The sequence below is a fragment of the Biomphalaria glabrata genome, chromosome 4 (genome assembly GCF_947242115.1).
Source record: "Biomphalaria glabrata chromosome 4, xgBioGlab47.1, whole genome shotgun sequence".
Taxonomy (NCBI): Eukaryota; Metazoa; Mollusca; class Gastropoda; family Planorbidae; genus Biomphalaria; species Biomphalaria glabrata.
Window position 1 is genome coordinate 19,750,436 of NC_074714.1, and position 23,965 is coordinate 19,774,400.

Below are 23,965 nucleotides of genomic sequence, written 5' to 3' on the forward strand. Positions count from 1 at the left end.
AAACAGTTTATTACAATTTAGTTTCCCGAGGTCAAAGGTCACAAGGCTTGAAAATAAAGCTTTTTTTTTATGTTATTTTAACCAGTGGAACATGACAGTCCTGACTACAACATTGTACAAATCTCCGGAGATGAAGAGAGCTAAACAACGGAAGAACAATAAATAGTGTCACTGAAGACGACATTTTTTATGGTACTGACGGTAAATCTTGTGCGTGAGGCGACTATGTGTGTGCGTGTGTGTGTTCGTGTTAACATAATCTGCTGAAGTGTAACATTTAGAAATGCTTCCGGATTTTTTATTTTTTTTATTGTGAAGTAGATAAAAAGATTTCACACACACACACACACATACATATATAATATTTTCCGACCAAATATATTTATCGGCACAATTTAGACCATGTCGTGCCCGTAATCCTTCAAGGATTGCTCTCCTTTACAAGAGCTAAGTTCCATACAGTTAAATCATTAAAAACAATGTCTATTCACGGTTAAAATTGTAAAGGTAGTAAAAATTTAATAAATAGTAAACATCTTATGTAAATATTATAGGGTCACAATTTCACAAATCAGATCTTCGTAGTCAACCCTAGTATTAGTTAGAAAAACGAAATATATTTGTGTGACAACGTGTAGAGAAAACATATGGAAAGCAATAATAACCAGATTCTAATAACTGAACAGCAATGCCACAGCTAACAAGCTAAACTGTATGGACCCGCGTAAGATTTTTTTTAAAAAGTAAAGTTCCCCTTTCAAACCTTGTCTATAGGGCAGATGATGTAAAGGTCATCTGATTCTGTGGCCTACGGTCATGTGGCCAGCACAACGACCAACCGCCTTAACTTTTTCCCCAACTAATGTCAGGTAGCCATTAAAGCTGGGTGGACTCAGAGGCTCCCGAAGATTCCCAAATTAAAAATCCCAGTCTTCACCAGGATTCGAACCGAGGACCCCGGTTCGGAAGTCAAGTGCTTTACCGCTCAGCCACCGCGCCTCCTCGTAAGAATATTTACTGGCTTTCAATAGCAATCCTAGAAAAACAAATACCAGGCAGAAAAAAAAAGTGTATAGGACAATAAGAAGTGAACCTTAATCTGTAGTACGGAGTTGTTTAGAATAAGAGAGCTTAAAGATGTGAAGTTTGCGAGAGTCGTAACATAGGAGTCAACATTGGTGTTCACCCCTCTAACATCTCTCACATACACACCTTTCCCGCTGTATTCCACTCTGGACTTGACTGACCGTGAAGTCACCAGCCTAGAGCTTGAATTGTCTCTCCTTCAGCTCAACATTGTACAATCGTTACAGCGTTTCCCCCGCACCGAGCAATCTCTGGAGCGATGTCGTATGTACCGGATGATAGGGTTTATGCAAATACAAGCACGTCAACGCCGAGGCGGGGGGTTCATCACTCGTATGATGGAGGGCAGCTAGGAGGCAGGAGGAAGAAGAACGAAGAGGAAGAGAGGGAAAAAAAAGCAACATGAAAAATTTTGAAGAAGGAAAAGAAAATAGACTCACGCCCCGAAAAATAAATAAGTATCGAGGGATAGATATATAGGGTGTGAAGCCATGGGTGGTATCGAATATGATAATACCCCAGATTACGGGAAGGAAAATATATGTGTAGGCTAAGTGTGATTAACGTAATCGATTTCCTGACATGGTTTGGGGTAATTAGTAGCAGCTGATTTGCACAATAATATGTTGAATACAAATCGTGGCTATTTAAATAAGATAGACTTGGGTGTCCATCCACTGTGGCATAAACACACATCCTTTTTTTTTTCAAGCTTGTTTGCAAAGTGGCTCGAATACTAAGCTTATATTTCTGGGTAGCTCAGCTGCACTCAAAGAAAAACACAGTTACGAAGTCAGAAAGTGGTGGAGAAAACAAACCAATCAGAACATTTGTAACTGGGCAAGCGTCCAATCAAAATAACTGGAAACAAAACTTCGAGAGGGGAGCTTACAGAGCCCATGTTGAACAATGCGCATGCGTGTGACGAAAGAAATGAAAATGAATTGGTTGTGGGTTGAGTGCTAGGAACTTGAAATAAAAAAAAATATCATCACTTTGATAATGGAAAACTTAGTTGGAGTCAAAGTGTGCTAAGTTAAAGTCAAAGTGTGCTAAAGTTGAGCCAAATTGTGCTAAGTTAGAGTGAGCTTTTGTGGAAAAGAAGTGTGCCAAGTTGGAATTCAAGAGTACAAAGTTGGAATTCAAGTGTACAAAGTTGGAATTGAAGTGTACAAAGTTGGAATTGAAGTGTACAAAGTTGGTATTGAAGTGTGCTAAGATGGAGATAAAGCGTGCTACATTGAAGTCGGTGCATACTATGTTATAGTTGGAGTCTACTAAATGAGCGTCTGGGTTTCAAGTGCGGGTGTACTGAGATTGAGTGCACTAATTTGCTGTTGGAACTAAAATTTTAGTATTGCTACTTTTTTTTTTCTCAGATCGAACTGGTGAAGAAATAAAACAGAAGGGCGACCTGAATTTATAAAGAAAATCTACACAAGGTGTATTTTTAATAAGTTCGAATATCATCTGTTACGATGTCGGAAATTTTCAGTTATGGGGAATAATTATAAATAACTAGCTTAATGTGTCCTGTATAAAAATATAGAAAGTGTTGGTATTTAGTGTATTTTAAAATGTCAATATTTGTCAACGTTTTGGCACAGTAAATTGACATTTTTAAGCTGTAATTTGTATCATTTAGTTGTGTTTCAAATTTAGGCCGAAAATCCTCAATATATTAAAATCTATAACATATTTATTAGTCTACATAACTAACAGGTGCTATTTAAAGCAAGAAGACGAAAATAAAAATTATTCCGAGGACAGAAATTTAGATTATTTAAGAGCACAGAAAGTAAGATTATTGAGACTGATGTTTAGGACATGGGGAAAGTAAATGTTATGTGTGTGTGTGTGTGTGTGCGTGTTTGTATTGGTTGATGAATTCTGATGTAACCCTAAGTAGAATGGATGAAAGGGTGGGATACTACATTTCATTACAATGACACTGAATACTTCAAATATATGTGAAGATTATTTTGTTGTTTTGTTTTAATTTGCTCGAGCTTTATTCACGATGTGTGTAAAAGTAAGACGCCTACGTGGGCTAGTAGGACTAGCAGTCGGGACCCAACGCACCAACATATCATCGCCCCCAATGAACTCACTACACCTGCCATACTGCAGAACGTCCATTATCAGGATTAATTGTAAACGGGATCTGTACGGATAATTGATCTTCCGGATAACCGAATGCGGAATATTACGAACTGTCCATTTCACCAGCAATATAGAGAACATTCATTTGGGGTTATCGCGCCGTAGGAAAACAAAATTCAAATAAAATACACAACGGAACAAAGTCGTATTTGTAGCAGCCTTCCTTCATGAAGAGAATTGATTGCTGATCTTTCACTGCACATCAGCAAGACCACTTAGACCACTTAGATATCGTACTCTAAGACAAAGACATTTTTAAAAGGCAGTCTGGATATTTAACGCTCCGGATAACTGACGTCCGGTTAAACGACGTTCTACTGTATAAACTTTCAAATGGATGAGTTTCTTCTAATGCATAAAAGGCACGAAATGCACGAACTTAAAATATATTTTTTTAATGGCCGAGCAACAAAATAACAATAACGCGGGGTTCCTAATTCACTTTGATGGATTTCTGGAACCAAGTCAATAAAATGTTTATACAAGTTGCACTAGAGCAGACCGTAATAGACTCAACTTTCTAAACCTTTTACTGCAGTTAGAGAAATCAGATTTGTACCATTGAAACAATAACCTAAGCACAACCAATACGGGCAGAATGTTGAGCCCAGTGTTGACAAACTCCCAGATCAACAAAGAAATCTCTCATATCAAATCATGTCAATTTTCCATCGCCAGACGTCACCCTCCTCACAGTAAAAAAAAAAAAATGGAGTTTTTTTTTCCTTTGGTTGTTGATAGTCTTTTGGTTAGACTTGATATCTCGTCAACGCCCATTGTGTATTTGTATGTATAAAAGTGTGTTTGTGTATTTCACCCCTCCCCCCTTTTCAGAACCCCCCCCCCTCCCACAACCGAAACTTTTCCCCTCCTCCAACAGCCCCTATAGTTTTCTCTCCTGGTTTCTTATCAGTTTGAGAGAGTTGAGCACTAATCTCCCCTTAAATCGTTTGTTTCATTGTTGTGCCCGGGTTGTTGGTTCTAGTTTGCTGTATTGTGTTCTTCCAGCTTGAAGCCTCTCCATTAAGCTCAAAGTTTGGGTTATTTCCCCCAACAAATAACCTTTAACGTTATTGCTGACATGCCAATGACTGACTTAATATAGAGCTCTATCAGCGGTAGTCTTTGTACTGACTGACAACCACAGGGAAAGAAAAAAAAAACACAACAAAAATCAAGCTAACAAAACAAAAAGGGTAATGTTATGATACTATCTATGCTAATAAGACAAAGTATATATTATAGTACTGCATATGTCAACAAAACAAAGTAGATCTATATGGATGGATGTTATTATAGACAGATACTATTAAAGTAACAAAACAAAGATTATGCTATGAAACTAACAAAGTAGATCTATATGGATGGATGTTATTATAGACAGATACTATTAAAGTAACCAAACAAAGATTATGCTATGATACTAACAAAGTAGATCTATATGGATGGATGTTATTACAGACAGATACTATTAAAGTAACAAAACAAAGATTATGCTATGATACTAACAAAGTAGATATATATGGATGGATGTTATTACAGACAGATACTATTAAAGTAACAAAACAAAGATTATGCTATGATACTAACAAAGTAGATCTATATGGATGGATGTTATTACAGACAGATACTATTAAAGTAACAAAATAAAGATTATGCTAAGAAACTAACAAAGTAGATCTATATGGATGGTGTTATGATACTGCTATGCTAACAAAAAAAAGTATGTTATGATACTGCTATGCTACAAAAAAATGCATGTTATGATACTGTCTGTATGTATTAACAATGCATTGAATATATCAAACTCGTTTTTAGCATGGTAGAAGTAAACGTGTTTGTTTGTTTTTCAAAATATCAAGAATGTAAATAAGAAAACAAATGATAGATTTATTATTCGATGTGATTTAATTTTATGAAAACCTATTTACTCGCTAAGGTATAGTATTTCTCTCCACCAGGTTATAGTGAATATACATGTATACTGAAAAAAAAAGCATTTATAGTACTGAAAAATAATTTGTTTCAAGATTTTTCCATAAAATTTAGCATTAAAAGATTCTAGTATATTCTTTTTACATATTATTTCTTGATCAATGTCACGTGCGCTGTCAATGGGAAGTCTGGCATTCGAATCTGTTAACATAATGACTTGTTACTTACCAGGGCAGTTTCTTGGTGGCCCAGGCTGCCATCTGATTCTCCGGGACTGCCATTGAGGAGTTTCGAACTGCCGTTACTGGCATCTGTGTCATTGTGGTTTAGAATAGCGCAGTCCTCGGTAGCTAGTCCCTCCTCCAACATCCCATCCTCCTGAAATGAAAACATGGAGATATGGAGATGGAAGTATTGTATCCAAGAGAAACAAATGGTGAAGGAAAGGGAGACATTGGAAACAAGGATAGGAACGAACGTGTACACGACTAGATCTGTAGAGATCATTCTCCGGAGATTTCCAGGACTTTTTCGTATATTTTGCAATTTCAGGAGATTTCCAGGAGCTCCTGGTAACTCGACAGGAGGCCGCGGGAAATCTGTTATAAGTTATAAAATGGTTTAATTTAATAATTTATACACCTAGAATTAGCGCGGGTCCTATGAAAGTGCGGGGTCCACTGCAAAGGTAGCAGTGGCCTGAGGCCGACCCTGCGAAATAGCGGCGTATGCTACGCCGCCGGTCGACTAGTATTTAAAATTGTAAAAACTTGAAACAAACCGAATAACTACCATAACAATACCATAATTTTATAACAATATAAACAAATGTAGCATGAGATGAAATAAGATATAATTAGTAAGCAATGTAAATACTATAAAATGGTATTTTGGACAAAATCTAACTCACTACAAAACACGTTCGTTCTGTCACTCTGGCATTCAAGAGTCGTCTGGTGTACTCATGACAGCTTACGACAATGACGCTTATTCTTTCATCATTCACACATCATCTACCAATCAATCGCTATCTTCTATTCACCGTCACCATAGAAACACAAAACACACACACACACTATAACATTACTCCTTAATTTTTTATTTTTTTTTCACTGTTGAGAATACTATTACATTCATAAAAAAAGGACACTCTTTAAATTTCTATATTGTGAGTCCACGTGCTAGACAGAAATTAAACGTATGAGTTAACATTGTATATAGAGATATGCAATTAAATATTAAAGTAATATGTCTAAGATATGCAATTAAATATTAAAGTAATATGTCTAATTAAAACAAACAATCATTAAAAGGTAAAAAGTAATAACTTAGATAGTAAGTAATTAAAATAGTTTTGAAGTTGTTGCATAAACGATGTTAGAAAGCTGTTTATCAAAAGTTAGATTAACAATTTTATCTTCAGAATTTTAGTTGTAAAACTTTGTTGAAGGGGCTGACATCCAGGTCGTGCATGTTTACCTATATTTATTATTCTCAAAAGTTTAGGGTTGTTGTTTTTTATACTATCATAACACAAATTAGATAAGCGACATGGATAAGTGACATGTTTAAATGATAAGCAGGTACAATAATGTAAGGTGGCATCGAAAACCTTGGTACATAGGTGTGTATGTCACAGAGTAGACATAGAGTCATGCAAAGGCGTGTCCCTGAATGTGTCGTGCGGAGTGATGCTTTAGAGCATAGATGTGTCCCTGTGTGTGTGTGTCAGATAGGAGAGATGTCTTTCTGTATAAGTGTGCCAGAGAGGAGACATGGTTAGATGCGTAGATAGGCCTATATGTTAGTGTGTAGAGTTTAGCTCTATGTACTTATTTGAACGTGAAGATGTCTGTCTCAGAAATGATACGCGGAGAAATCAGTTTCTTTGTATATACATGTTTTAAATAGAAAATAACGACTGACTGACTGTTTGTTTAGGTTTCACAAATGAAGATAATTACATACAATCCCAAATCTCCTACAGAAGTGCAGTCTTGTTTCGAACGGACGATCGCAACAAAGATTTTTAATGCATACTACACGACCAGGCAGTCCAACACCGCTGACTCACAACTTATCTTAATAGTTTCATCACTGCACAGCAAATAAAGTTCCCCTTTCAGACCTTGCGATCTATAGGGCAGATGATGTAAAGGTCATCTGTTTCTATGGCCCACGGTTAACCGAGGGTGTCATGTGGCTAGCACAACGACCAACCGCCCTTACTTTTCCCCAACTAATGTCAGGTACCCATTAGAACAGGGTGGACTCAGAAGGGCCAAAGATCACAAAATTAAAAATCACAGTCTTCAGGATTCAAACCCGGGAATTCCGGATTGGAAGCCAAGCGTTTTATCACTCAGCCACTGCGCCTTTGCACAGCTAATACATAGACCTGATTTAAGTGCAGTGTTCAAATAGGATGAAATGTGAACAAAATGTACATCTGTTTTAATGAGAACAATTAGGTGCAAGTTTCTTTCTGTCTGAAACTATGTACAAAAAAAAAAATAATTGGGGGCTTAAATCTAGATGAAAGAGAATGAAGACACACACCCGAAAGTTGGTTCCTTTCTTCGCTTCAAATAATGGACGTTAGCGGAGACAACACGTCACATTACGTCAGTGTTACGTCTTGAGAGGGAACAAAAAAAAAGTCTACTTAGTAATAAAAAGGTCTTCACTTTGGACACATGGACATGAACATTTCATGGCATACATAGACCCTTTCACTTTAGGAATGACAAGACGGCTGAAATGGGTGGTGGGTGAAGGGAGACAATAGTGTTAAGGACAGATGGTTAACGGTTTCACCTTATGTAGAGATAGCTCATAATTTCCTTAATTCCTACAGAGAACATTTCACGGACATTATAACGATAGTTTTAAATATGCAATGTTTCAAAGTCAGATCGACATCTTCCTTCAACTGGGGGGGGGGGGGATGTGACTTGTGCACAGACGAACCATATTTGTCTGTGAGTGGACCGGGGGTTGTGGTCAGCTTTAAGTGGACGTGTACAATAACACATGCATACAAATCTATCATGGTATGCAGTTCAATAATAAAATAATTCCAAACATCTCCTAAGACCACTCGGCCTAGAACTAAAATCGAAGGGATTTTTTTTTTAAATTATTAAAATTTAGACACAGAAGGGTGTATCCGGGGGATGTTCCAAATAAGCCCATGCTAATATTTTAGTCTATCAAAGTCAACAACACAGAACTTACACACAAAATATAAATGTATAAACAAAAAAAAACATTCTGGGTACAATTAGAAAGAAATGAATTGTTTGAGACTCAAACAAGGGTGTTCATACACTACAAACTAAAGTCCTTTTAAAATAAGTGAAATCTATTCTGTTCTGATGCCATACTTGCTTGGCTTGGTTGTGTGTCGTACGCTTCGGACTGTCGTCTGATGATACTAAGTTCTACTTCCGTCGTTAAAGTCTTCATTCACTTCTAAGGGAACGCTCGAAACAGATTGAACCATTTGTCTCCATTCCTTTCTGTTTCGCGAAATCTTTGCCCCCCCACTTCTTTCTGATGTTGTCTTAATGAGTTTCGTGGTCAGAGGAGGTTTACTTCGCTGACATAAACAAAAGACTTAGAATAGCTTAAAACGAAAACAAAACAAAACAAACAAACAAAAAACATTTTAAAATACTTAAAAGAAAAAAAAAGCTTATTTCAAGTGTAATTGTATCAATTATTTTGAATCAATCAGGTAATTCATTTGTAAAAGATAGACTGACAATAATACATTTGTGCTATTGAAAAAATGTGTACCAATTGCTTTTGTTTAGCGCAATTTCCTACTTTTAGCTTGCTCTATTAGCAATGGTCCAATCACTAGTGTGGACGGGTTGGAGGTGGAAGATATCTTGAAGGTTTCCGTGATGAATTTCAAAAGCAATTTTTTTTTAAAATGTAACTCGAATTCGAGGGCTTAAGCCTCTTTGATGGAAGGCCGACACTTTAGCCACTGAGCTGGACAGGTACTCATGAAAATAGAAGGTTTAATAGTATCTACTGTGAGTTTCAAAAGTTTAGGCGACGACCTAATTCTCTACACAAGGCTTAGCTAGTAACGTCTCTATATATTACAAAATTAATTAATTACGACTAATTCATCAAATTATTAGTCGATTTTTTTTATTGATTTATGTGTTGTTAGGGGCAATGAATGATTGTCCAAAGTTTCAACTTGATCCACCATTAGTGGCAGAAATGTGTATAACTGTGTATCACACAGACAGAATAGGTATAACTTTGTCAAATGTCACTTTCTTAATGTTAGAGATAATCAAAGACACGGATGTTCTGGATCTAGCTGTTTTCGTTTCCCGTTGTCCAAGCAAGAAGTTCTTCCCACTCACTGCCCTTGAAAAGTTTTTACGTCATAAATATATTGATAGCCAAACCGACAGCTCGGTTTTGCCAGATACATATCTATATTCAGAGTTATATTCTTTTTTATTTGGCTAGCGTTCGAATGCCCATTTAAAAAAAAAAAAAAGAGGGGGGTGGGGGTGGAGACAGGTGTCCAACAAATGTTGCCTCCGAGGATCAGAATCGTTTTGATTTCGGACAAAGAGATGACTGTCAGGTACACACCAGTACTGTTTTAACTGTGATAGAATGATGGGAAGACACGGAGACCATATACGTGTATAAGAAACAAGGGCTAACGTGAATAATAGGAGGGAAAGTCTGTTGTTAAGTATTTGTTTCGTCTTTATCTATTTACCTGTATCTATTATATACGGGAATATTTGAGAGTGTAAAATATAGATTAAAAAAAAAACTTTTAGGAGAGAAAGAGAACGGACTTGGTGGGGAGAAATGAGAATGGACTTGGTGGAGAGAAATGAGAACGGACTTGGTGGAGAGAAATGAGAACGGACTTGGTGGAGAGAAATGAGAACGGACTTGGTGGGGAGAAATGAGAACGGACTTGGTGGGGAGAAATGAGAACGGACTTGGTGGGGAGAAATGAGAACGGACTTGGTGGAGAGAAATGAGAACGGACTTGGTGGAGAGAAATGAGAACGGACTTGGTGGAGAGAAATGAGAACGGACTTGGTGGGGAGAAATGAGAACGGACTTGGTGGAGAGAAAGAGAACGGACTTGGTGGAGAGAAAGAGAACGGACTTGGTGGGGAGAAATGAGAACGGACTTGGTGGAGAGAAATAAGAACGGACTTGGTGAGAGAAATGAGAACGGACTTGGTGGGGAGAAATGAGAACGGACTTGGTGGAGAGAAATAGAACGGACTTGGTGAGGAGAAATGAGAACGGACTTGGTGGAGAGAAATGAGAACGGACTTGGTGGAGAGAAATGAGAACGGACTTGGTAGAGAGAAATGAGAACGAACTTGGTGGAGAGAAAAGAGAACGGACTTGGTGGAGAGAAATGAGAACGGATATGTGGAGAGAAATGAGAACGGACTTGGTGGAGAGAAATGAGAACGGACTTGGTGGAGAGAAATGAGAACGGACTTGGTGGAGAGAAAGAGAACGGACTTGGTGGAGAGAAAGAGAACGGACTTGGTGGAGAGAAATGAGAACGGACTTGGTGGAGAGAAAAGAAAGAGAATGGAATTCGTGAAGAGAGTAAAGAGAGTGGACTTCATGAAAAGTTTCGATGTTTATGTTCTAGACATATTTAATCAAATGTAAGTGCCATGCTTATTAAAAAAAAAAAAAAGAAAGAAAAAAAAACAAGCAGAACAATTAGTCAATGACAACATTGTCTGACAAAACTCTGCTGTCATGTGCTCCCACACTGATATAGATTGTAGTTTAAAGGATTTCGCTGGCTATTTTTATCATTCATTGCTCTGTCCACTGTCAAGGGATTTTCGTCATGGCTTTACGACTTCCTCTATTAAAGTGGCACATTTGCCTTTGTAGTGAAAGCCTTCATTTAGAAGGGGGGGAAATTATCAGCTTTAAAAAATATAATTCTAAATGACACACTTTTCATAACAATAATTCCTACATGGGTAAACATGTTTGTCAATTAAAAGAAAAGCCCAGACTCAGAGTCAGCATTTCCCCCTTTTTCTTGTGTTATTTCTTCCCAAACATAAGACACACTTCACATTCTTTTTGTGTCAATGCTACATTAATATTTGAATGTATTGTTTCAGTTGAAATAAAGTATTCATATAGTAAGTAGGGCTGATCATAATAATACCTGTCAAATTTGTAACAGGTGACTGTGAAGATGTCAAATTGTTTTTGTAAACTGATTTTATTCAAATGTTATTTAAAGCAATGAAAACATGAAAAACACTTTTTAAATACTTCAAAACAACGAAGCTTATATTAAGCGTATTTGTATCAATTAGTTTGGATCAGTTATATCATTAAATTTGTATTACGTGTAGACTAACAATATTAAATCTGTGCAATCACTATTTTTTTTTAGCGCAGCAGAGTTTCATGCTTTAGCTGTAATGCTATCACTTGTCTAGATAGGGGAGAAAGAAGTGGGTATCTGGGTGATCGCTTTTTTAATGCATTTATTTAAAAAAAAAAAACGACTTGAACTCGAACTCGAGGGCCTCCTCAAAACAATATACTAGCCATTGTGCCAGGGAAGTGCTTATGAAAATAGAAGGTATTTATAGTTCTCTAGTGTTTGTTTCAAACTTTTCTCTCGACAATGTATAAAGTGGAACTAATTCAACAAATACCATCATGTAAATCAAGTACAATTTCTTTCAATTGCTCCATTTAGCTCTTTTCTACCTAACATTTAGTCGACAAATATCTTCATTTTGGCATGGAATCAGCATTTAGGAGTGAGTTTGTGAGTCAAGTAACGCCAAGTCGCGCCCGTATTTTTTCAAGGATTTTTGTTCCTTTACTGACTACTCGGTACATAGAGATGGGACGTGAAAAGCTATACAAGTTACCATTTAAATATTCATTTATTTATAATTCAAGAATTAAAAAACTTTAGACACCGTAATATGTTATTCAAAAAAAAATCTGTTGCAAATATTTGCATATGTACTCCCCTCCCCCACCCCCCAAAAAATTGTTTGCTGATGTCATGGTTTGCATTTAAGAAACTTGATGTTTCATATTGTGTGTTTTCTTTGTGTTGCTTTGTTCTTTGAGGTTTTTTTTTTTTGTTTTAAGTGTATTAACTTCCAAGAAAACATTGCTGTAAACTGCATGAGCGAGCGAGCGAGCGAGAGAGAGAGAGAGAGAGAGAGAGAGAGAGAGAGAGAGAGAGAGAGAGAGAGAGAGAGAGAGAGAGAGATAGGCGGTAGAAAAGTGGACAAATATTTGTGAATTCTTAGAACTTAATAACATCTTATGCTATAAACATTTTTTTAAAATCAACAATTAGAGAAACTAGAAAGTTTATAATTTAGTGATTGTTAAAGATATTTCTTTGTGTGAGATGCCTTACACATTGCAAAATTCGGGTTTTAACCATAAAACTGCATCTATAAGAACAAATCATTTGAACTTTATGATCGCCTAGTACTACATCTAGTTTATATAGATATGTAATTCCATAAATTCTATTGGCTTATTGGATAGAGTCATGCAATCGGTATATACATGCCAGTGAAGAAAAAAACGCAAAACAAAAAAAAAAAAATGAAATGGAGGTTGACTGTTTCAGGCATGCCTGGCCAGAAAGGTCAAGGAACTCCCCCAAACGAGACCGGACCTATTCATCATTGCTGTAGGAGATGTCAACTACTTGTCGGAGGGATGATTCACTGACATACAGAGAGAAAGAATGAAAGAAAGAAAGCAGTGAACAAAAGCGATAAACTGCTATCACATCCTTCCAAAGGAGATGTTTGTAAAATATATTTGTAAAATGTTTGACTTGTTTCGGATGCTCCTTCAAAGTTGAAGATAATCTGCTTCCTAGTTCAAACCTCCCGCAGAACGATGGGGATGGCAGCGACCAGGGTATGAACCCGTGACTATTGAGACGACCAACGACAGCCAGAAGAGATACATGGGAATACTTATTATAGACTTGACATGTTGAAATTTCACATCTCCGGCGCTTTACTAATTTCTTGTTAATCTACCAGACACAATTAACAGGGATAATACATAAAAAATGTAGAAACGATTCCAAATGAAATCTAAAAATTCAATAGAATTAATTAATTCTTAGTAACAAATAGACTTAAAATCGTCGATGTTCACGCTATCACTCCAGGGTTGACAATGTTCTACAATATCACACTGACACACTTACGGTCATAGCCAATCACGTTCTTCTGTTGACCTGACTGTCACCATTTCACGGACCTTTCTTTCACTGACGCAAAATTAAATAAAATAATGTTCACATGCATGCGCTCCGAGACGGTGTATTTGTTAGCGGAGGTGGGGTCATCAGGGGTAATACCATGGGCCAATGCCTGTGCTCATTTCCCACTAGCGCCTGATCTGGATGCCAATAAACCGTTTGACAAATCTTGATAAAATTTGGCATTAATGTTCCGAAAATCACGGCGGAGACCGTAGTGTATATTAAAAGTCTCTCCCACAACAAGAATGCCCTAAAAATAAAATAGCTCAATTCATCTCCATTGAAGAACAAAACGTTTGAACAAATCGGGTAAACCCTATTTCACAGTATTCTATATTAGCTATGAATGTCGCCTAAACGGGTAAACAGGGGGTGGGAGCTAGAAATTAGCCATCATTTGGGGGACCGGGGGGCTTGACCTCTTTTGGGGCCCTTGCATTTTGGGTAATATTTAATGTAAAAAACACTCATTTGGGGGCCCCACTTAAATAGGGTCCCGGGGGGATTTTCGAATTCTCCCCCCTACTCCCCTACCCTAGCTACGCCAGTGCGGGTAAACCCCATTTTCATAGTCTACTTTCATTTTCGTGTGAAAATTAATAACTGTTATTGGAACATCTCCCCATATATTTGACATAGTTCTAAGTCCAATGCACAATCAGTGATACACAAACTAAGGCCCGCGGACCATATCCGACAAAACACACAAGCACATACACATTAGATATATATATATATAGCAATCACTCATCTATATGTGAAATTACAGGGTTATATAAAGTTCTGCGAATGAATCATAAAGCTAGGGATAACACACATATAGATCAAATAAGTTTTAAATGTTGAAGTCCCAAATACCAACCCCCCTCCCTCCATGACCTGTACCAGACTATGTATGGCCAGCAAAAAAATAAAACAAAACCTGCTGTATTAGGGCAAGGGATTAGTAGATGTAGATATAATCCAGACAGAGGTGTGTTCGGTATACATTAGTGACAGTATGTATTGTAGGTAAAGTCGCTGTTTTTAAAAACAACAAAACATTCCAAACAATGATCAGAAGAGATGATTAAAGCAGGCAGAAAGGGGGGGGGGGAATATGTGGGTCAAGGACATAAATGTATCTTTAGTTATAGAGAGATGATGTCCTCAAGGGACGCTCGGGTCGACGTGTCAGTTCAGTGCAAACGGATTCACAAAGAACATAAGTACTGTGCATGACCGGATTTAGAATTGATAGGGCCCTAACCTATTAGAGATCTGGGGCCCATGCAGATTTTTGTAATTGTAGATTTCTTTAGATAGTTTAAAGACACAATTAAGAGGACGCAGGGTCATGACCATGATCTAGAACTACTATGACCGAGTGACAGTTAATTGTAGTCTGAAGTAGTTGTAAACAGTAGCATGGTCAGATGACTGACAGCTACGTTGTTACAATATTGTACTTTTGTCATACCTGCAATCAGATGCAAGAAATAATGTTAGTCATTTAAATAGCAATACATTTGAAATGCTTGACTTAATACTTTGTATTTTATACATTGATTCTGTTAAGAAGCAAATACCGTGCTTTTAGATTCTGATGGATGGACTTGGTGGATGTGACTGTTCTTACAATCCCCAGTGCTATTTTTGTACGGTGAAAAAAAAAAGATAAAAACAGAAAAAGAGGGAGGGTCTTAAAGGAAGGAGGAGATGGAGAAAAAATGAAAAAAAAAAGTGAAACAAAAAAGTGAAACAGAAAAAAAAAAGTGAAAATCAGGGAGAAATCAAAATCTAGATGATTGATATATAATGCTGATATAATAAGAAAATATATGAGACAACAGGCGGGCGAGAATTGGGAAACATTTTAACGTATAATAATGAGTTCGAGTGAGGGGCTGGTGTCAGCTTTTTGATGCTGAATTATCAAATGAACCGCAAGGTTTGAAAGGGGTACTTAACTTTCTTTTACTATTATGCCATGCGTGTTTGGTATGTTTGTCATTAGGATGACAGGCAACAGTGCAACCCTTTCACCTAGTGCCAACACTTAAGCGGAACAAATTCTCACCTGAGACGAGTGTCGAACCGTGTATACGTCCGTGAGCTGACCTAGAGGGGTCACTTGCTCAGAGAAAGCTCTTCTGTAGGCCACGCGCATGGCGTCTTCTCTGCTAGACGGTTCGGACCTCTTAGCGACTATGTCACCAGAATGGAACCTTTGGCGATGCACTCCGGCCAACCCATTCTGGTCGGCGCCTTCCCAGCCACGATACATGCCTAGGGGAGAGTCAAAGTTGAACCTAAATTGATGCGGCATCCTGTTGACCTGCGAGCTGAAGGCACCCGGTGGTCGAGTGATGTTGCTGAATATTGACTTAGGGATGAATATCTCTTGGTGCATTTTGTGAAAGCCTGGATGAAATTGATATTTTTCTAATGTCTTATCGAATCCCCCACTTGGACGCCATCTGTCGTGCGTGTCTGGTGGTTTATCAAATTTAAACATTCCAACATCCCTTTCGAAATTTACCGACATTCTTTTGACCGGACTACAAGTCAGGGCGCTCGCGTTAAACATGCTGCCTTCGGAATGCGCCCTCTCTGTCGGGTATTGGGACAGGCATGGCCATTCTTGTGAAATTCTAAAATAACCTGGTTTGGAAAGTCTCTGGCGTCCAGGGTGATGATGATATGACGTGTCGACGAGAGCGTTGAATGCTCTGAACGAGTCCCTCCCGTAGTCAACAAACGTCAACTCTCCGTCTTTGTTACTCTCAAGTAAGCTTTCTTTCCGTTTTCCAGCCTCGTGGGATGGCAGAGCAGTGGGCATACAATTCTGAGACATTAATATTTGTCTAGAAAAGCCTCAACTCAGGCCCATTTCAATAGGAGTTTGAAAAACATTTGTATACGTCCAGCTGATCCCATCCTTTACAATAAAAATATGTTTGATGTTATTCATGGACAATCAAGGCTTTGAAGATTTATTAAACAGTCCAGAATATTTCATTCTGTTCGGTTAAAGAAACCTTCAAATAAATCCAAATCAATCACTTTAATGAACTATTTCACAAACAAAAGATGAACAGCCGGATCTTCCTTTAATCCTTGCCTCGTCTTAGAAACGTTAGTTGTAATTAAACGAACTCCATCGATGGGAATCACAAGATTCACTCTCAATGCGCCAACACAGACAGGAATAAAACAATTGACACTGTTGTTATTATTTCACTTTCTGAAGTAACCACTTTGTTCCCCTACTTAGTGCTACACTTCAACGTCACGTGCTCTAGGGCCACCTCTTGAAGGGAAACACAACGGGCTGGGACACTAAGTGATATGGACATGTTTATTACAACTGCATATTGAACTACTTCGCATACCTTGGGGTCATGCTATTAACGAGATAAAAGGAAAGCATCCAAACATGTGTCTATATCTGAAGATATTACCGTGACCCACTGACCTGAAATATGTGGACCAGGTCTGTAGTTATAATTTCACCTTAACAAAAAAAAACTACAAATAGACATTAAGAAAGATGCGAATAGATTATGGACGAAACAAAAAAGGAGTCCAATCTGAATAACAAATAGATCGCCACCAAAAAAAAAGAGGGTTTAAAAAAATACGAACAAGATGGTTTCACTTGAATGACTTGGTCTGTGCATGATATGACATAATCTAACATCAAGGATATTAACATAAGACAGATCTTTGCATCGAGAACATCTCTTGTTGAGTATAGATGAACGCTCACAGTACACAGTTACGTTAGACTTTATTCAAAGATCTTACATTTGATATATGCAAATAGTTCAAGACCAGTTTGCTAACCACATTATGTATTCGAGATAACTTTTAAAAATTACCACTGATGTTGTAATATATTTCCTATTGGTTTGAAAAAAAAATGGTTATGTTGAATTTTAATTTACATTTGTCGATCTTCTTTTACATCCTATCCTCGCGGAAACAAAACTCTTTCACACGAATACACTGTTTGGTTATTTATTGTTTGTTTTCCATAGAAGATCAAAGAGAAATCAACGAAGCCATACAGATGTGTGTGGTTTGAATTGTAACGGTAAGTAAACTAAACACGATGTATCCGGACAAGAAAGAGGAGACAATCACCGCCTAAACTAACACACACGACGTATACTAAGATTGCCCGCTGTTCAATTATAAAAACATAAAAAAAAAATAGATGTATAATATAAATAATATACTAATAAATGAAGGTGGTAGACTAGGCGATGAAGAGGGGGGGGGTGTTAAGGGGAGGGAACTGGAAAGTTTTTTTTTGTTTTTTTTTAAACCTCTTCGAGGACATCTACTCAACGTCCTGGCGAAGGGGGGAGAACATATCGCTCACAGTAGACCGACTTCATCCAACCACGTACCACGGCGTCAAGCTCGGGAGGCGGAGCTGATGCGAGAAGGCCGCTAGCAGGAGGGGGGAGGGAGGGCCATCAGCAACGAGGGGGAGGGGGTAATCTTTTTTTTTTTTTTAAACACTTATCGTGAGGTTGTTCCTGGGTTAGAAAGACGAGAAGGGATTTCTTGAGGACAATGCAATGATAGATACAGCATATAATTCATAACACCACTACAAGCTGGCCTTTCTCCTTATGGCTTTTTAAAGCGCACGCACGCACTCCCCCCCCCCACCTGCACCGCTCCATTCCCGCGGCGCCGCACACTGAGTGACTGTGACATCAGTTCATCTAGGGGACACGCAGCCGTCACGGAGACCTATTTGACAATGCGCACGAAGACATAAAGACACAACTGGCGCGGATCGATAAATGTCCGGTAACCGAAAGCGTGACTACGTAACATGTTGACACTGAATTTCAGGTTGTACCGTTCAGCTAGGGCCATGTGATCATTAGTTTAGATTCATTGGCGATCAATTCAGCGCAAATAATTCTATACATTAGTCAAATCCTATACTGCAATGTTGAAAACAATGAGTTTCTTTTGTTACGTTATACCCAAAAAATGCCAAGTTTTTTTGCTCTCTTCAGTTGTCTGTATCACCAAATTCCCCCATTACTTCATTAAATTTCTCAATATCAAAAGAATCTATTTTAACATGAAAATAAAAATACAAATTTAAATAAAGAATTAATTCCTACTTTCTGTTCAAATCAATAATTATAAGCGAAAACTACCACCGACTCACTGATTTTTGTATCAAAAGATCTCATCAACCGTCGTACGGATTCGCATAAAATTTTGTACAGAGGTTCATTTGACCTCTTAGGTTCTCACTAAGACACTGTTTTGATAGATTCGCAAGCCTCGACGCCGCAATTCGCAAAAAAAAAAAAAAAAAAACAAGGTTACAAAGACAGTTTGTGTGGAAACACAAACTCAAACTCAAAATCGGCCCCCGAAGTGGTCCACCCAGGCAGGCTTCAATATTTTCAGAAAGAACATCCAAATGAAATTATATTAAAGACAAACGAGAGATAAGAATGGAGAAAGAAGGTTGACAGATCTTGTGTAGTGCCCCAACGGTTCAGCAGATCAAAGGATAGGTGCAAGTGAATTTCAAAGTTAGATGTGAACCTGGCCTAACTAGTTCCCCTTTCAGACCTTGTGGTCTATAGGGCAGATGATGTAAAGTTCATCTGTTTTTGTGGCCTACGAGGGTGCCATGTAGTCAGCACAACGACCAACCGCCTTTACTTTTCCCCAATTAATGTCAGGTACCCATTAGAACTGGGTGGATTCAGAGGCGCCCAAAGATTCCGAAGATGAAAATCCCAGTCTTCACCAGGATTCGAACCCGAAGACTGGTTCAGAAGCCAAGCGCTTTACCCTGGCCTGACTGAATTGTTATAATTGATGTAATTATTTTGAAAAGGTTCAATCTCTAATTTGAATACTCAGACAAATAAAAAAAATAAAAAATAAACTCCCCTAGATAAAAGAAAAGTTTAAGTAAATGCAGTTTACAAGATTACTATTCGTTTTAAATTAGGTCTAACTTATAATGCATACTAAACAGCTTTTCTCTTTAAAAAACTGCTTGCATAAGTGATTTAAAAAATTAGAGTTTTCGCTTCCAGAAAAAAAAAAAGTAGCCGTTGCATCAGAACTTTGAATGGTCTAAAATATTGTGAGGTCGGATTTTCACTATCTTTTCTTTTCTAGTTTACGAAATCTAAACGGGACGGACGGACGAACAGACATTTCACACAAAACTAATAGCGTCTTTTCCCCTTTCTGGGGCCGCTAAAAAAGCAAGTTTTCAATTAAACCTTTTATACTTTTTATTGGGTATTTCTCAAAATGTCGCATTCTACATATAAACAATATATAGAAATAAAAAAAAAAATTATGGCTTCCATATTTTGAAAGCATATTTTCTTTCTTTTTTCCCAAAGTCAACTTATTTTTGGTTTGGTTTACGTCTAATTGTATTTTCATACCCGCTTCCTTAAAGTAAAAAAAAAATCAAAAACTTAGCCTAATAGCATCAAAAAGATAGATTTTTTTTTCCTAGAGAGAGAAAGAGATGATAATGATTTCGAACACATGCGTCACTCATGCGTGTGTAGATAAGACTATAATACTCTCTAGTGATGCCCTTTCGCTACATTCAAAAGGGGTAAAATAAACGATAACAATTAATAAAATCAAACTAATATTTCCTTTTTTTTTTTTTTGTAAGAGAACACAATGCCAAAATCTATTTTTCCCCTATAGACCTGAAACTGTTGGTGTGTGGATATCGTACTTTTAATGGAGGATGCAAAAATAAAAATAAAATTAAATTAAAAAAAAAAAAAAAGTTAAAACCGTAAAACTAACTAAAGGAGCTACTACCTAGAATTCAAAAGCAGAAAAGTGTACGGGAGGGATGGATCCATTGGAGGATGTTAAAAAAAAATTAAGGTATGACATTAATTATAATAAACAGGGCCGATAACTGTGAAAGAGGGTCAGAAAGGCAACGTAGAAGATTGTACGTAGAACTTTTTTGTTGTGGACTGGATAGAGGGGGAAAGGGGGGGGGGGTAGGAGGAAAGTAAAAGGAATCATTTAATTTGCGGCCGAAAGTAAATGAGCGTGTGTGTGTGTTGTTCCAATTCAAGTAAAAACTTAAAGAACATTTAACGAGGGGAGCCGGTGTGTATTGCTATTTTGTTTGCTAGTACTATTGTAAATTTAAAATTCACATTTTGATAGTTAGTCATTAAAAAACAAAGATTGACATAAATGTAAAGCTTTTTTACTTGAGTATTTAACTTACAACTATTAACAACCGTACACCTTTTAACTATGAGAAAATTGCGAGCTAATTGAATTTTTTTAAAAAAAAAAAGGATAATCATGAATTCAAAAAAGAGAGACATGACCTTGTTTTAGTCTATCGCTTTAAATGTTGCTGAATTCAAAGTACGATAGCGCTAGACATGGAACGACAATAATCATATAAGAAAGATTATTTTTATTTGACGCCAGTTTTTTTTTCTTTAATTCAATCATATTGTGACTCACATTTTATTGCCTTTTTTTTTTTAAATCTACCAAAACATGTTATACTATTTGAGTGTGATTCTATACACACCTACCTAAAGTGCAGTTGTAAACAAGCATCGCTGCACCGCATACAAATGTCAGTATTAAAAAAAACTTAACTGAACAAAAAAATAATAAAGAGAAAAAGAGAAAATAAAAAGGGGGGGGGGAGAAGGGCATTAGTGCTCAGGATATACGTTACCATGTAAGTTGACTTATTATGTGTATGATATGATGATATTATGAACTAGAGCGGGCATCACCATAGGCTTTAATTCGATTTCTTTATCACGACTGCCATTAGTGACGGCGTGACTAACTCTCTCTGTCAGTCTACATGCCGTGTCTAAGAGGAAGTAGATCTACAAAGCGATTAACTAAGAAAAGAGAGAGAGAGATAGAGATGGGAGGGGAGGGGAGGTAGGGGGAGGTAAGAGCTGCTAAGTCACTTATTTCTGTCAATCCGTATGACTGTTTTAATTACACGTGGTTAAAGGGGCGTGGCCTGGTGAGCCTGAAGAGTGAGTAAGTGCGTTCAAATGCCATTGAAATGGCAGAATAATTAAATGCCGCGGCGGGAGAAAAAAAATGACGGTGTTGAGGGGGGGGGGGGATGAGGTATTTTCACACCGTGCTGTTAGATGGATGCTGAATGGAGGCAAATGTGGGTTGTGAATACAAGGTTGGATCACTAGCCTCTGTGCAGCACAATCCTGCCACCATTGTAACAATAAATGACAAGTTCATGGGATAACACTGGGGGATCATGCAGGTGAATCCTAGGGACAAACCAACATTATAAGCAAGAAGATTATCCAGTGCAAAGAATACAACTAATTCGTGTATCAATACATGAGAAAACAAAATGCATGTATTTACGATTGAACAGAAAATTGCTTATTAGGAATTTTCATCTGTGGAGTCTAACTAGAAATAGCTAGTTATTTAGTGTATCTGGTATACACAATATACAAAATGTTGATAAACTATATATTTTAAATGGTTTGTGATCAAAGTTGTGCAATTTTCAACACTGTAGAGTCGTATTTTTTTTTTAAATGCTTGTAGCACAAAACTAATTGTTTATTTAGTAAGCTACAGTGATTTTTTAATTAAAAAAAACTCTCTCTCCCCCACTGTTCTTCTCTCTTGCTCATAACACACTTTAACAGAAAACCCTTCAATAAATTAGTTTTACAAATTCCTAAAACATTTGTTGAAATCCCAAGATTGTTTTTCTGAATCCAAAAGTTTGAAAAGATCATCTGTGTTAAATGTACAAACGCAATCCCTTGGCGTCGCCAAAAGAGGTTATGAAAAAAAAAAGTGAACCGAAGCAGAGATAATTAGAGATCGAAAAATGAAAAAAATATAATTACTAGTTGATTTTCCTTATACCATATATATGTCAGTGGGCTTCAGTGTACAAATGTATCGAGAAATGAATAGCTATGTATGTATATATTACATGGAAGACAGGTAAGTCTTTCCGCTCTGTCTAGTTTTAATCATTTCAAGCACAAATTAAAAACAATGCTACTGACATAAGTGTTTCTCAACCTTAGGGATCTACCAATATCATTTTTTACGTCACCTATTTAATTAATCAATTTTTTCCATACTCTGATCAGGTTTATTGATGGGCGTAACCAGGATTTTTTTTTTTTGGGGGGGGGGGGAGATCGGGCTTTTTTTTTTTTGATAAATCTATCATTCATTAGTTAAGAGCGACTGAGCGAAGTAATCACTCTTATAAAAGGTCATCAGTTTCCTAAGTTTCATGTTTTTATGTTTATTGTTTTTGAACGATTAATACATTCTTTATCTACACCTTTTAGAACATGAATATAAAACTAGATCTGGTAGGGTTATTTCGTTATAAGACTACCATCGCATGGAATAAAAAAGGAAAAAAATACTTTAAAAAAAAGACAATACCTCCTTTTTATAAATTATACAGAGACTATTTTTCTCTAGATAATTAATGAATGTTACATTTTTTTTAAATTAATTGTTTATTATTCTGAACAATTTTAACGGTCAAACTAAAGTTTTCCAAATGTGGCCATTGAGCAAGTAAATCTTTTCTCAGCGATATACATCAGCTGTAAAATTTCAAGGAAAATCGTTAGAGCCGTTTTCGAGATTTTTGACCAGGTTTCACCCAGGAGGTTCCAGGTTTCACGAAGTTATAAGTGGAATAGAGGTATTGCAAAGAGAGAGAGAGAGAGAGAGAGAGAAATAGAGAGAGAGAGAGAAAGATAGAGAGAGAGAGAAAAAGTAAGAGGACTATCTGCTCCCCCATGTATTTAAAAACAATTCCTCAAAAAAATCTTTAAAGAAAAAAAAATAATGAGAACCATTGATTGAGATTTATATAAACGATAATAATAAAAGATCGATCAAAGTATGTGTGTGTGTGAATAGATGCGTGTGTTTGGCTGGATTAGCCGGAAGATACAAACACAACTATTTGTATAATGAATGCATAGAAAAAATGTCTACATTCATGATTCATACTGACCTACATTGAGAGCTGAGAATGCAACAATGCTATTAAACAAACTATAGTATAAATAGAATAACAAATAACTATTCAAATGATCTATACTCAATCTAACAGACTATATGTAATTATATCTCTTGTCTGCTCTTCAACTTTTATGAAGTACAGATATTTATGATATAGTTAAAAGCAGGGGAGATAATAGAGGAGATGAAACACATTTCTTGTTCGAAAAAGTAAGAGGGCACTTTTTGAAGGCGCAGTGTCATGAAATACCAACGTTACTTTCATTAGATTTACGCTTTGAAGTCAGTTTTGTCGTTCTAAAATATGACATAAAGTTATTTTTTTTTTATGTTTTGTCTGTCCGCCGTCCGTCTGCTTGTCTCTTCTAAGTGAAAATAAAAAGTTGTATCGAGAATCGAATT

At 36.9% G+C, this 23,965-nt stretch overlaps 1 protein-coding gene across 4 annotated transcripts in view; it reads right to left on the reverse strand.

Moving 5' to 3' along the window:
- The window catches only part of LOC106073860 (forkhead box protein P1-like), a 193,566-nt gene that overhangs the window by 142,982 nt on the left and 26,619 nt on the right, over positions 1–23,965 (reverse strand). Inside the window, exons 1-2 of one of the 4 annotated variants that reach the window (XM_056026772.1) lie at positions 15,561–17,682; positions 5,413–5,562 (exon numbers count right to left, since the gene is read on the reverse strand). In XM_056026772.1, coding sequence (XP_055882747.1) covers positions 5,413–5,562; positions 15,561–16,337 — 927 coding nt within the window. In that variant the 5' untranslated portion in view covers positions 16,338–17,682. Of the gene's footprint in view, positions 1–5,412; positions 5,563–15,560; positions 17,683–23,965 lie in introns of those variants that run through there. The other 3 variants (XM_056026771.1, XM_056026773.1, XM_056026777.1) reach the window with 3 other exon arrangements.